The sequence below is a fragment of the Chrysochloris asiatica genome, unplaced genomic scaffold (genome assembly GCF_000296735.1).
Source record: "Chrysochloris asiatica unplaced genomic scaffold, ChrAsi1.0 scaffold00016, whole genome shotgun sequence".
In the NCBI taxonomy this organism is placed as follows: Eukaryota; Metazoa; Chordata; class Mammalia; order Afrosoricida; family Chrysochloridae; genus Chrysochloris; species Chrysochloris asiatica.
The window spans coordinates 17,450,431-17,464,217 of NW_006408534.1; the positions used below are offsets into that span (position 1 = coordinate 17,450,431).

A 13,787-nucleotide genomic window follows, 5' to 3' on the forward strand; every position below is an offset into this window, starting at 1 on the left:
TTTAAGGTTTACAGATTATTTTAGAATAATAGCTTCAGGGGTTCATGTGTCCCCCATCACTCAAGAAAGTCTTGAATCTGTGAGAATTGGAATTATGTTCTCTATGTCCCTTCCTTTGTGTATGCAGTTTTTTGATTACTAATACAATCTCTTCACTTGTTATAGGTATGTTTAGCTTATTAATCTCTTCTAGAGTCAGTTTCAATACTTGGTTTCAATTTGTTTTATGTGATTTATTAGACGTAAACTGTTCATAAATATTCTTTGTTTTTCCTACAGCTGCCATATAAACATACCATAAAGTAGTTTTACATCTGATGGACAGTAGTTTGATTTCTGAGTGTTAGCAGAGCCATCCATGTTCTATGTGAGAATTCTATGGGAAGATTCTTTTTTTTTTTTCTTTTCTTTTTCTCTCAGCTTCTGAAGTTCCTTGGTTTACAGTTGTAGCATAACTCCGTCATTACAGCTCTGTCTTTTCTATTCTCAAGACCCTATTCCAAACAAGGTCACATTAATAGGTAACAGAGATTAGGCCTTCAACATATATTTTTTGGTACAAAATTCAACCCATACTGTCTTCGTAATCTTTTTCATGTCTGTAAGGCTGGTAGTATTGTAACTTATTTCATTTCTGATGTTAGTTATTTGAAAATGCCTTCTTCTCTTTTTAAAATCTTGGTTGATATAGCAAAAGGTTTGTCAATTTTGTTGAACTTTTCAGAACCAGCCTTTGTTTTCATTAATTTTCTCTATTCTCAGTTTCATTACTTTCTGCTATTATTTCCTTCTCTTTGATTGTTTTATGTTTAGTTTGCTCTTCTTTTTTTCTAGTGCTTTAAATGGAAGGTTAGATTGTTGAGTTGAGACATTTTTTCTTATTTAATATAGACATTTACAGGTATAACTTTCATTTTAATCACTGCTTTAGATATATTCTATATATTTTGAAATGTTTCCTCATCTCAAAGTATTTTTGAATTTTCCTTTATTTGTTGTTGTTAAGTGCCATCAAGCCAGTTCCAACTCATAGCAACCCTGTAGAAGGTTTCTGAGGAGTGGCTTGTAAGGTTGAGCCACCTATCTTATGGTTCAAACCAACCTTACAGTCCAGCACATTAGCCTGTAGTGCGACACTAGGACTCTTTGTTTATGTAGGAGAATGTTATTTAGTGTCCACATATTTGTGAGTTTCTCAAATTTTTAAAAAATTTCTAATGTTATTCCTTTTAGTTAGAGAATTGCTTTGTATTAGTTCTGTCCTTTTCAGTTTGTTGAGACTTATTTTATGGCCTATTTTATTTTATAATTTACCTTAGAGTATGTTCCATGTGTACCAGAGAATAATGTGCATTTTGCTCTTGTTCAGTGGAATGTTGTATCAATGTCTGTATATTAGATTTATAAAGTTGTTTATTCTTCTATTTCCTTATTGCTCTTAGGCCTAGTTGTTTTGCTCAATATTGAGAATGAAGTATTGCAGTCCCTTCATTCCTGTCAGATTTTATTTTAATGTATTTTGTTACTCTTTTATTAGGTGCATATATATTTTTAATTTTCTTTGTGAAGTTACTCTGTTATCATTATTAAGTGTCCCTCTTTAGCTCGAAAAACATTTTTCCTTTTATATTTTCCTTGATGTTAGTATAGTCATTCTACCTTTCTTATGATTGCTATTTATATGATATATTGTTCTATGTTCAGTCTTTTTGTTTTGTTTTTAATATGAAATGTCACTGGCAGTGATTTCATCTAATTGGCTTTTGTTTTTTTCTTACATTTTGACAATCTCTGTTTTCTTTTGTTTTAAAAATTGAGATGGGTAAGCCCATTCACATTTAGTGTTATTATTGAGCTAGTTGGGTTTCCACCTGCCTCTTTACTTTTTGTACTTATGTCTAATGTCTTTTTTGTTCATCAATTTGCTCCTTTACTTCTTTCATTTGTACTGAATGAGAATTTTTGAATGTAGCATTTTAATTTCTTTAATAGTGTAGTGGTTACAAATTGGGCTGCAAACCTTAAGGTCAGTAGTTCGAAACTACCAGCTGCTCCGCGGGAAAAAGATAAGACTTTCTGCTCCCATAAAGATTTACAGCCTTGGAATCCCTGTACAGGGTCACTATGAGTCAGAACGGACTCCACAACACATAACAACAACAACAATATTTTCTCTACTTTGAATTGTTTCTTATTGGTTGGTCTAGGGTTTACCATATTCATCTTCGCTTACTGGAATCAATTCCAGCAATTATAAATAATTATTATTGTCTCAAAAATACTATATATTTTTATTTGAACAAATTCAGCTAGCATTCCATCTAAAAATGTATCCCCCCTTTTTCATTTTTTTTTTTTTTAATCTCTGTATTGCCACCTTTATACTTCACTAAATGTTAATTACTTGAGAGCATAGATTTTTGTTTGTTTCACTTCTGTATCCTTAGTTCATAAACTGCATGGCACATGATAGGCACTCAATAGATAATTGCTGAATGTATGCGTGAATATTTTCTGCTGGGTTAACAATGAATTTTACAGTGTGTTTTAAAAAGCCATTTGCTACTGTAATGGTTTTAAGGATTTTATTCTGTTTTAATAGGAGAAAGAAGCATGCCATTCACAGTAGTGACACAACTTCTTCTGATGAAGAACGCTTTGAAAGAAGGAAATCTAAGAGCATGACAAGAGCAAGAAATAGGTTAGCAGTTTTTGGTTTTTTTCTCCCAATGGTAGTAAAAAAAGAAGAGCAGTATTTTTGAATGAGTTTCTTATCAATACTGGCATTTCAGTCATTTTGATACTCAATATCAACACCTATGTTTTGTACTAGAATAATGCACTAACTTGATTCAGCTTAGTAATTCTTATATTGGAGATCTAAACTTTGGAGAGTTCCCCTAAGTTAACTACTTGTAAGTTGTTGTTCTTAAGTGCCATTGAGTGGTGGTGGTATGCAGTTGAGTTGGTTCCGACTCATAGCTACTCTGTATAGGGTTTCTGAGGCTATAAATCTTTACTGGAGCAGAAAGTGTATCTTTCTTTTGCAGAGCACCTGGTTGACTTGCTACTGACCTTGTTGTTAGCAGCCCACCAAATAACCCACCATGCTACCAGGGCTCCTTAACCATGATAACTCAGTACTAGATGGCTCACTCAGCCTGATGAGTTTTTGTTTGTATTTGTCTAGCAAATAATTAAAAGCATCAGTTATACTTTTGAAAGAATTTAAAGCCTACTTGGTTATTCTGATATCTGTCTCGGGAATATATTTTAAAGGTAAGTTAGGATTTGGAGTTGTCATTGAAGATAAATTCGTTGTAGAATATGCATTTAAAAAATATGGCTATTTGTGTTGTCTTTTGTGTTCACTTGAAGTTGAAAGAAGAAGGTTATGTTTACTTAAGGGATAAATTTTAGTACAGAATTTTAGGTAACATGAGACTTTTTAAAAGATCATTATGTTGTTGTTAAGTGCCGTCGTGTCGGTTCTGACCCATAGAGACCCTGTGTATAGGGTTTCCGAGGAGCAGCTGGCTTTGCAGTCTGGCGTACTAATCCACAGCACCACACCAGGACTCCAAAGATCATTATACAGAAGACAAATTTTAGTTCTTAAGCTATGAGATCTAAGACTTTTTTTTTGTTTTGTTTTGTTTAAGAACAAAAAGTAAAGTACTTTGTTTGATAACATGTACTGAGTTGTTGTTGTTGTTAAGTACTATTGAGTCAGTTCTGACTCATAGTGACCCTGTATAGGGTTTCTTAGGAACAGCTAGTGAATTTGAACTGCCAACCTTGTGTTTCAAACCGACCTGTGGTCTAGTGCATTATCTCATAGCACCATACCAGGACTCACTTGAACTGACTAGATATACCCATTTATACCCATCTGAGCAGTACTGGTGTTCTGGTGTGGCATTGTGGGTTAATGCACTGAACTGCAAAGTCTGTTTGAACCATAAGGTTGGTGGTTCAAGCTCACCAGGTGCTCCTTGGAAACCCTATACAGGATTGCTATGGGTCAGAACTGACTCAACGGCACTTAACAATGAGAAGCAGTACTGGACTGCAGATCGCAAGGGTGGTAGTTCAAATCCACCAGCTGCTTCTCAGGATCAAGTTGACAGGACTTAGCAACAGCATCAGCAAGGATAAATTTGAATATTGTAATACAACTTAAGTTCATTTTAATGTATATGTTACAGTAAATAAGGAGCTCTGGTAGTGCAGTGGTTACGAATCGGGCTGCGAACCGCAAGGTCAGCAGTTTGAAACTACCAGCCGCTCCGTGGGAGAAAGATGAGGCTTTTTCTGCTCCTGTAAAGATTTACAGCCTTGGCAACCCTGTACAGGGTCGCTATGGGTCGGAACCGACTCAACGGCACATAACAACAACAACATTACAGTAAATATAATAGATCTTTTTAGTTTATAGTTCCATGATATGGGCTATTAGACGTGTGAAGAAGTTTTTCAAGGTTAGAGTAGAAAGGGCCCTGTGGACAAGTAGATAAATTACCTACTTTGAATTATCTAGTGAATAGTTTTCAGTTGAAAATAATTTTAAAACAGTTTAAAAATAAGAAATGTTATAATGGTATATTTTGAGTTATGAGAAAGAAGGATGAAAATGTAAAGATATAAATTTGACTTTAAAAATGTGAAACTTTTAATACTTTTTTACTTTTATTTTTTATATATTTCAGATGTTTGCCTATGAACTTCAGAGCAGAAGACTTAGCTAGTGGCATTCTCCGAGAACGAGTGAAAGTGGGTACAAGTTTGGCCGATGTTGATCCAATGAACATTGATAAATCAGTAAGTTTTGGAAGTGATTTTTTTAGATGTTACTTTAAAAAAATTTTTTATTCTTGCTCCTGAAACAAAACATGAATAAAGTAGAAAATTCAGATATGACTATTATATTGTTAATACTTTGATATATGAGAGTGATTAAAAAAATTAGTGGAAAATTGGAATTAAAATATAATGCAAAGGAGACTTCATGACTCCTAAGAAGAGATGAGTGTAGAACACATTCTTTGGACCTGGGATCCCTGTGTTGAGAACCTCCTTGACCCAGGAAACAGAGAGAGCGAGCGATTTGTAACATCAGAGGAGGCATGCAGATGGCAAGAAGCACCACCAGAGAAGTGGTGACAGTGGAAGCAGCAGAAGCAGAACACCAGCAGGCGATGGTATGGTAACCTTCCTAGTTTCAGAGCCAGAATACTGATTGCCTTTGAGCAGGAGACTTGCTGGTGGAGTGTGGTGTTTTTGGGCTCTTGATGAAGATCCCTTTGCTGGCCTGCGGAGCTAGAGCTAAGTGCCTTCAGGCTGAGGCTTATTGATGGAGTAGAGTGCCTCTGGATACTTATCAGCAGAGCTAAAAGAGTTTTATAACACTTGCCTGAATAGAGCAGAGGTCAAGGGACCAAAGGTCAGAGATATGCTTGCTTGCAGGTTGACCTGATGAAAGAACTGTACCTTGAACCTTCCTGAACCTGAATTATATGTAACCTGTTACTTTCTTAGTAAACTCCATTACTGTGAAAAGTAGAAAAATAAAAAAAGATAATGAAGGCTTTCCACAAACTTTTTGAAGCACCCTCATATGTATCTTGGAACTTAGTACACTTAGTCACATGTGATGCTTTTTTCCATTTCTATGTTACTAGAATGGAGAATATAGAGTGGAGTTCTGGTATGGTGCTGTAGGATAAGAACTAGATTTCTAACTACAAGGTAGACAGTTTAATTTCACCAGCCACTCCTTGGAAACCCTGTACAGGGTTGCTATGATTTAGAGCTGAGACTCGATGGCACTTAACAATAATCAACAATGTAGAGTAAAAATTTGGCATGGTAGGAAATTAGCAAAAGGATGAACAAGGGGAAGTTCTCATAAGATATGATAAGCAATAGACTGTTGTTAAAGCTGCCTAGTTTCATAATCACATTTGGAGTTTAGAAAAATCATTAGTATAGTGTGTAGTTATGGATATGGGGGAAACAAGGCTGGCATTAGATAGACTGTTTTGGACATGGTTGTAATTGAGCGGGAGTCCTGGTGTGGCACTGTGGGTTAATGTGCTAGACTGCAAAGTCGGTTTGAACTGCAAGGTTGGTTGTTCAAACTCACCAGTCACTCCCTTGGAAACTCTCTAGAGGGTCGCTATGGGTAGGAACTGACTCGATGGCACTTAACAACATCAACAATAATTGAGCAAGTAGTGATCATGGTACAAAGTAGGGTAATGGTAGAAAGAAGTTTTCATATAATTTAAAAGACAAACTATACAGTAATAGTTATAAATCTATGTGAATGGACCCAACATGTATAAAGATGTAATTAATAATAGTATAGCATGACCATTGCACCATCCAGGGCTCTTTTTATATTGATTAAAAGGGTCAATTCATTACCACAATATAGCAGTTACAAGATTATGTACATCTAACAATAGCATCTGACAATATATGAAACAAGCACTGACATAATTGAAGTAAAAAACAGTTCTACAATTATATCTGGAGACCTCAATACCCTACTTTCAGTGATGAATAGAAATCTAGACAGAAGATCACTAAGGATGTAGAAGTCTTGAACAAAACTGTATAGACAAACTGGATCATTCTTCTCCAATAAACATGGAACACTATCCAGGGATAGAGCATATGTTAGAAATACAAAACAAAACAAAATCCTGAGGACTTCTGGGACAAGACATTGGAGTAGGCAGATGTGCAGAGCATAACCTTCTGCAACAGTGACACAGGAGACCAAGTGAAACAAACATGTATCTTGATCTGGGAACTCTGAGTCTCAGAGATAAGAAAGAGAGGTGGATTGAGTGCTGACTGGGAGAGGAAGCTGAGCAGCAATGGTGACAGAGAAGAAAGATGGGGGCTCGTGGGCTGGCCTGGAGCAGTGTGACCATCTTGAGCTTTTATGAGCAGATGTTGATACAGCAGCCTGGAGGCACAGGATGTACACTGGAGCACTTGTGTCCATTCAGGCCAGATACATCTGTACCTCCTGTGATTCCATCTATTGGACCAGCAGCACTACTCACTCTTGTACTATCTGATCATTGATAATCAGTGTAATTTTTGATAGGTATATAATGATTGTAGTCATTTTGCAGTGTATTTTTTTGTGATGCTGCTTGTTTCTTTGTTCCACATGTTTTACCTTGTTGAGTTCATTTGTTTTGTGGGCTTTTTCTTGTCAATTTCATTATAGTTTCAATGTGTACAAAATCTTCATGGATTTTCCTTTTGTTGATTGATATTAAGTGTATTTAATATCTTTAAGCTTACCCTGTACTTTATTAGTTTCTTCTCCGTTTAAAAATAATCAGTTTTATCCTGAAATATACTTAATTTTCTTGCCATGTTGATTCTGTAACTATACATTTCTCTTTTTGCTGTGTAGTAGTCTTAATTATAGATTGATAGCTCTGATTCCTTATTTTCAGTCGTGTTGTTGTTAAGTGCTGTTGAGTCGATTCCAACCCATAGCGGCCCTATAGAGGGTTTCTAAGGAGCAGCTGGTGAGCTTGAACCCACCAACCTTGCAGTTCAGACAACTTTGCAGTCTGACACATTAGCTCACAGTGCCACACCAGACTCTATGTAGTGTAGTTTAGTTTTACTCTGGGTACTTCTATATCTGAATTGAATTTTAGGTGGTGTTGTTGTGTATACCATCCCCTGGTTGTTGTCTGCTCTTGTTGGTTCTCAGTCCGTAGGACTCCTTTTAGTGTTTTTTGCAAAGTAGGATTGGTTTTTACAAATTCCTTTAATTACTGTTTTTCTGGACACGATCTAAGTTTGTTGTCATATTTTAGGGACAGTTTTGCAGGGTGTGTGATTCTTGATTGGCTTTTTTTTTTCTTTCAGAGTTTTGTATATGTATCCCCATTGCCAAGGGCATGCATGGTTTCTGATGAGAAATTACAATGTAATATTATTGGTTTTCCATTGTAGGTGACATTTTCAGGATCCTTTCTGTCTTTGATTTTAGAGTCTGGTTATTTTATGTCTTGGTGATTTTCTTTTGTGATCTATCTTGTTTGGAGTTCATTCCGCTTCTTGAATGCTTATCCTATCATCTTCCATGATATTAGGGTAATTTTTTTCCAGTAACTCTTCAACTACTTATCAACATTCTTATCAATGGAGAAAAGATTGAAGTTGTCAAGGACTTCATTCTTCTTGGATCAACTATAAACATTCACGGAAGCAGCAGTCAAGAGATCAGAGGATGTATTGCATTAGGCAAATCTGCTGCACAGGAACTTTTTAAAGTGTTGAAGAGCAAAGATGTCAGCTTGAGGACTAAGGTATGCGTGACCCAAGCCATGGTATTTTCAATAACCTCATTTGGATGTGAAAGTTGAACAGTGAATAAGGAAGATTGTAGAAGAATTGATGCCTTTGAGTTATGGTGTTGGAGGAGAATACTGAAAGTGCCATGGACTGCCAAAAGAACCAATAGATCTGTTTTGGAAGAAGTGCAGCCAGAGTGCTCCTTGGAGGCCAAGATGGCTAAACTTCGTCTCTCATACTGTGGACATATTGTCAGGAGGGAACAGTCGCTGGAGAAGGATGTCATGCTGGGTAAGACGGAGGGTCAGAGAAAAAGAGGAAGACCCCAACAAGATGGATCAGCCAGGTGGCATCATTGATAGCATCAAGTGTGGCAGCGGTAGTGAGGTTGGCCCAGGATCGAACATTGTTTCGTTCTACTGTGCATGGGGTCGCTATGAGTCGGTTCCGACTTGATGGCACCTGACAACAACAACAACTTCAACTACTGTTTCTGTGGTTTTCTTTGTTTCTTCTGTTTTGGAATTCCGATCACTTGTTGATCTCTCCTCTTTATATTGTCCCACATGAATCTTAGACTTTCTTCACATTTTTTCATTCTTTTTTCTGATTGTTCTTCTAGCGTACTAGTATTGAGAGATTTATCTTCAAGCTCATGAATTCTGGCTACTGTTAATTCAGACCTACTCCTTTGCCATTTCAGTGTATTGTCCATTTCTGGTATCTTAGTATTAATCTCCGGGTTTTCTGTTTACAGGATTTGTATTGTCTCCAATCCTTTATCTGTTTTGTTTAATTGTTTGCAAGGCACTTTTCTGAATTCTTTCTTGTTGTCCTCAAACTTTCTGTCAATTGTTTGGACGTGCCTACATATCATTCTCATGACTTATGTTTCAGGTAGTTCTAGAGTCTCTTTTTCTTCAGAAACATTTTCTAGCTCTGCCTCTTGGTCTTTTGTTGGAGCTACTCTGTTTTTTTCACTTGAACTGAAATTATCTGTTGCTTTTGAGGCATTGTGATGTTGTTGTATTTGTATTAAATTGACGAGTGTACGTTAGGCAATCACCAACTGCTTCTTGGTGGGTCTGATCAAGAGATGAGCTTATGTAACATTGTCTGTTCATTGTTCATGCAGTTTAGTTCAGTGTAGATTTATCTGATGTTGCTTGTTGTCATTAATTCCCTGTAGAGTAGCTGGTATTGACTCTAGCCCAGTTGGTGGGGTTGTAGAAAGTACAGCTGTGGTTGGGCTGTGTGACTGCAGTAGCTGCCTCCTCTTGGGTGAGGCAAGAAGAGAAAACACACCCACAAGGGAGAAGAGAAACAAATGAAAAAAACCAGTAAATAACATTTAAAAAAGAAAAAACAGAAATAAGAAAAAAAAAAAACACTAAAAAAACCCTGGGTACTGCTTCCTCTTTACCAGTAAGCAGTAATTCTCTGTTCCACTGGCCTCTTGCCTTCATAGCCACCCAAGAAAATTCAGGTTGGTCCATCTGGGCCTGTCAGGGTGCACAGATAACCAGTCTTTTTTTTTTTTCCCCTCTCTTTTCTACCCCATGTGTCTGTTCAGCCACTTTACCTATTGAGAGCTAGTTCAGGGCTGGCTAGGGCTGATTTTGCAGATTTGGAGCAGGGCCCACCTGAGTGGGTTTATTGCAGTTTGCTTCTTCTCTCTCAGTGGGACTCACAACCTCTGAGTGGCTCTGACTGCCTGGAAAGCAAGAGGTTCCCTGGGAGTATATGCTGGTGGAGGCCAGCCTCACCTTTCATCACTACGGGAGTGTAAGGCACCAGAAAAGGGGGAAAAATCACAGTGGTAGGTCTCTGCAACATGAATATGTTTTCTCTCAAGTTGCTCACAAATGCTCAAGTTGACTGTGACTACCACAGCTTAGCTGCTACCTCCTCTCTTGCCTGAAACACAGACAAAATTTTAGAAGAGTTCAGGAATATGCTGCAAGAAAAAATTGACAAAATAAATGGACAATTGGAAACCATGCAAAAACAGAAAAAATAGAAAGCCAGAAAATTAATACTGCAACTTCACTAGTACATAAATGCATTGAACAAATATTGAGTGATGGAAGGACTATACAGAGTCACTGAACCAAAAGAAAATGGTCTATGTTCAACCATTTCAAGAAGTAGCATAATATCATGAACTGATGGTACTTAAGAAGTCCAAGCTGCACTGAGGTATTGGTGAAAAACAAGGCTCCAAGAACTCACAGAATACAAATGGAAATGTTTCAGTGAGTTGATAACAGTGCAACAGGTGCTCACTCATCTATAGCAAGAAATGTGGAAGATAGTTAACTCCATTCAGTTGAATAGAGTTCCATATTTGTGTCCCTTGCAAAGAGGTACAACCTAACGGAATAAGGAAATCATTGAACAATATCATTAACATCACATGCAAATAAAATTTTGCTGAAAACAAATGGTTGCAGCAGTACCTCAGTAGGGAGCTGACAGAAATTTAAGTTGGATTCAGAAGAGCACATGGAATAAGGGATATAATTGCTGAAATCAGATAGGTCATGGCTGAAAGCAGAGAATACCAGAAAGATGTTAACTTGTGCTTAATTGACTTTGTAAAGACATTTGACTGTGCATCATAGCAAACTGTGGACAACATTGTGACAAATAGGAATTCCAGAAATTTTCTTTTGTTCAGGAGGAATCTATACATAAACTAAGTGGCAGTTGGTAGATCAGAAAAAGGGGATACTGAATGAATGGTTTAAAATTAGGAAAAGTGTGTGGCAGTTTTGTATCGTTTCACTATACTTATTCATTCTGTATGCAGAGTAAATAGTTTGATAAACTGCTTTGTGTGAAGAGGAACTTGGCTTTAGGATTGGATAAAGACTCATTAACAACCTGTGATGTGCAGATGATGCAACCTTACCTGGGGAAAGTGAAGAGGACTTGAAATACTGATCAAGGTCAAAGCCTACTGACGAAGGTATAAGCCTTTAGTGTGGACTGTACCTCAGTTTAAAGAAAACAAAAATCCTCATAACTGGACCAATAAATAACATTATGATAAATGGAGAAAAGATTGGAGTTGTCAAAGACTTGATTTTGCTTGGATTCACCACCATCACTCATGGAAGCAGCATCAGACAGTGTGTTTTGCATTAGGCAAACCGGATGCAATAGAATGACCTGTTAAAAAAGTGTTGGAGAGCAAAGATATCAGTTTGAGGGCCAAGGCGCATCTGACTGAAGCCATGGTATTTTCAGTAACCTCATATGCATGTGAAAGTTGAATAGTGAATAAGAAAGACATGAGAAGAATTGATGTATTTAAGTTATGTTGTTGCAGAAGAATATTGACAGTACCATGGGTTGCCAGAAGAACAAGCAAATCTGTGTTGGAAGAAGTATAGCCAGAATGCTCCTTCAAAGCCAGGATGGCAAGACTTTGTCTGTCATACTTTGGGCATGTTGTCAGGAGGATTAGTCCCTAGAGGAAGACATCATGCTTGGTAAAGTGAAGCATCAGTGAAAAAAAGGAGGACCCTCAACTAGAATAATTGTCACAATGATAACAACAAAAGAAGAAGACCTTCAATGAGATGTATTGTTACAGTGGAAGCAACAAGGGGCTCATACATAACAATTCTGAGGATAATGCAGGACTGGACAGTGTTTCATTTTGTTGTACATAGGTTTGCAATGAGTTGGAATTGATTAACCAAATAACAACAGCATCAAGACGAATAACTGGTGTGTGATTTGGAATTCCAGAACAGGAATAGACAAACAAACAAAAGAGAAAACACACACAAAACTATAGAGATTTCCAAGAATTATTGGTGGAAAATATCATGAAAGATGGGAAAATAGCCATTCAAGAGATTAAACAAACTCCCAACTGATGAAGATACAAGCCTTCATAGACCCTAAAAGAAAATCACCAAGATATAATTAAACTTTTCAAAACAAAAGACAAGGAAATAATCCTGAGAGCAGTTCAGTATAAACAAAATTACCTCCAAAGGAAAACTAATAAAACTAATCTTTGATTTCTCAGCAGAATCCCGCAGCCCCAAAGCCAATGGAGTGATGTATATAAAACTCTGAAAGAAAATAATTGTCACCCAAGTATCATATACCTGGAGTCCTGACGTGGCTCCATGGGTTAATATGCTGGACTTCAAGGTCAGCAGTTCAAGCTCCTCAGAAACCCTATACAGGGTCACTATGAGTCAGAACTGACTTAACGGCACTTAACAACAACAGCATCATATACCTAGCAAAATCGTCCATTAAATATTGTTGTTAAGTGCTGTTGAGATGGTTCTAAAATAGAGCCACTCTGTATAGTAATTTTGAGGAGGTAAAACTTTGTGGGAGCAGAAAGCTTATTTTTCTCCCATGGAACGACTGGTAGGCTCAAATGGTCAACCTTGTTGTTTGTAGTTCAGTGCTTAGGCTATAGAGCTATTGCACTTCCCATCCATCAGATATGCTGGTGAAATCACAACATTTTCAGATAAAGATAAATGAAAATAATTTTTACAAACCAGTGCTGTCGAGTCAGTTCCAACCCATAGCAACCCTGTATAGGGTTTCCAAGGAGTGGCTGGTGATCTTGAACTACTGACCTTGTGGTTCAAACAGCTTTGCAGTCTAGTGCATTAGTCCACGGCATTACACCAGGACTCCATAACCTTACAAAAATAGTGAAGGGAGTTTTTTAGACAGCCAACAACAGCAGACAACAACCTGATATTAACACATAACAACAATTTCACCCAGAATCCAACCTAGATTGAATTTAAAGTAAAACAAACCTGTTGTTGTTAAGTGCTGTCGAGTCGATTCCAACCCATAGTGACCCTGTGTACGATTTCCAAGGAGCAGCTGGTGAGCTTGAACCACTGACCTTGCAGTTCAAATGACTTTGCAGTCTGATGCATTAGCCCACAGCACCAGGACTCCAAAACAAACAAACAAGACTGAAAATAGGGAACTAGAGTTAACCAGTTTGCAATAAAAAATTCACAGAGTTAAAAGAGGGAATTAGACCAAGGCTTACTCTTAACACTAGTCATAATTCTAACCATAATACTAACATTAAACAAAGACTAGATCTGATCTAGACCTTGCCATGCAAAATCCTTGCTCCTAGTGGTCCCCCCAAAACAAGACAAAACAAAACCTAAAAACCCTTTCTGTTAAGAGAGTCCGCGTCATAGAAACCCTATAGGACAGAGTAGAATTGCCTGATAGGATTTATTGACTGATAGGATTTCTAAGGCTCATGTTGTGTATAGGATTGTTGTTGTTGTCAGGTGCCATCGAGTCGGAACTGACTCATAGCGACCCCATGCACAGCAGAACGAAACAATGTTTGATCCTGGGCCAACCTCACTACCGCTGCCACACTTGAGTCCATCATTGATGCCACCTGGCTGATCCATCTCGTTGGGGGT

The 13,787-nt window shown here is 37.4% G+C and overlaps 1 protein-coding gene across 2 annotated transcripts in view; it reads left to right on the forward strand.

The window, feature by feature from the left end:
* ATAD2B (ATPase family, AAA domain containing 2B) overlaps nt 1-13,787 on the forward strand; it is a 235,328-nt gene that overhangs the window by 58,184 nt on the left and 163,357 nt on the right. For both annotated transcript variants that reach the window (XM_006835245.1, XM_006835246.1), the window contains exons 9-10: nt 2,603-2,701; nt 4,710-4,821. In XM_006835245.1, the coding sequence (XP_006835308.1) occupies nt 2,603-2,701; nt 4,710-4,821 (211 nt within the window). The remainder of the gene's footprint in view (nt 1-2,602; nt 2,702-4,709; nt 4,822-13,787) is intronic.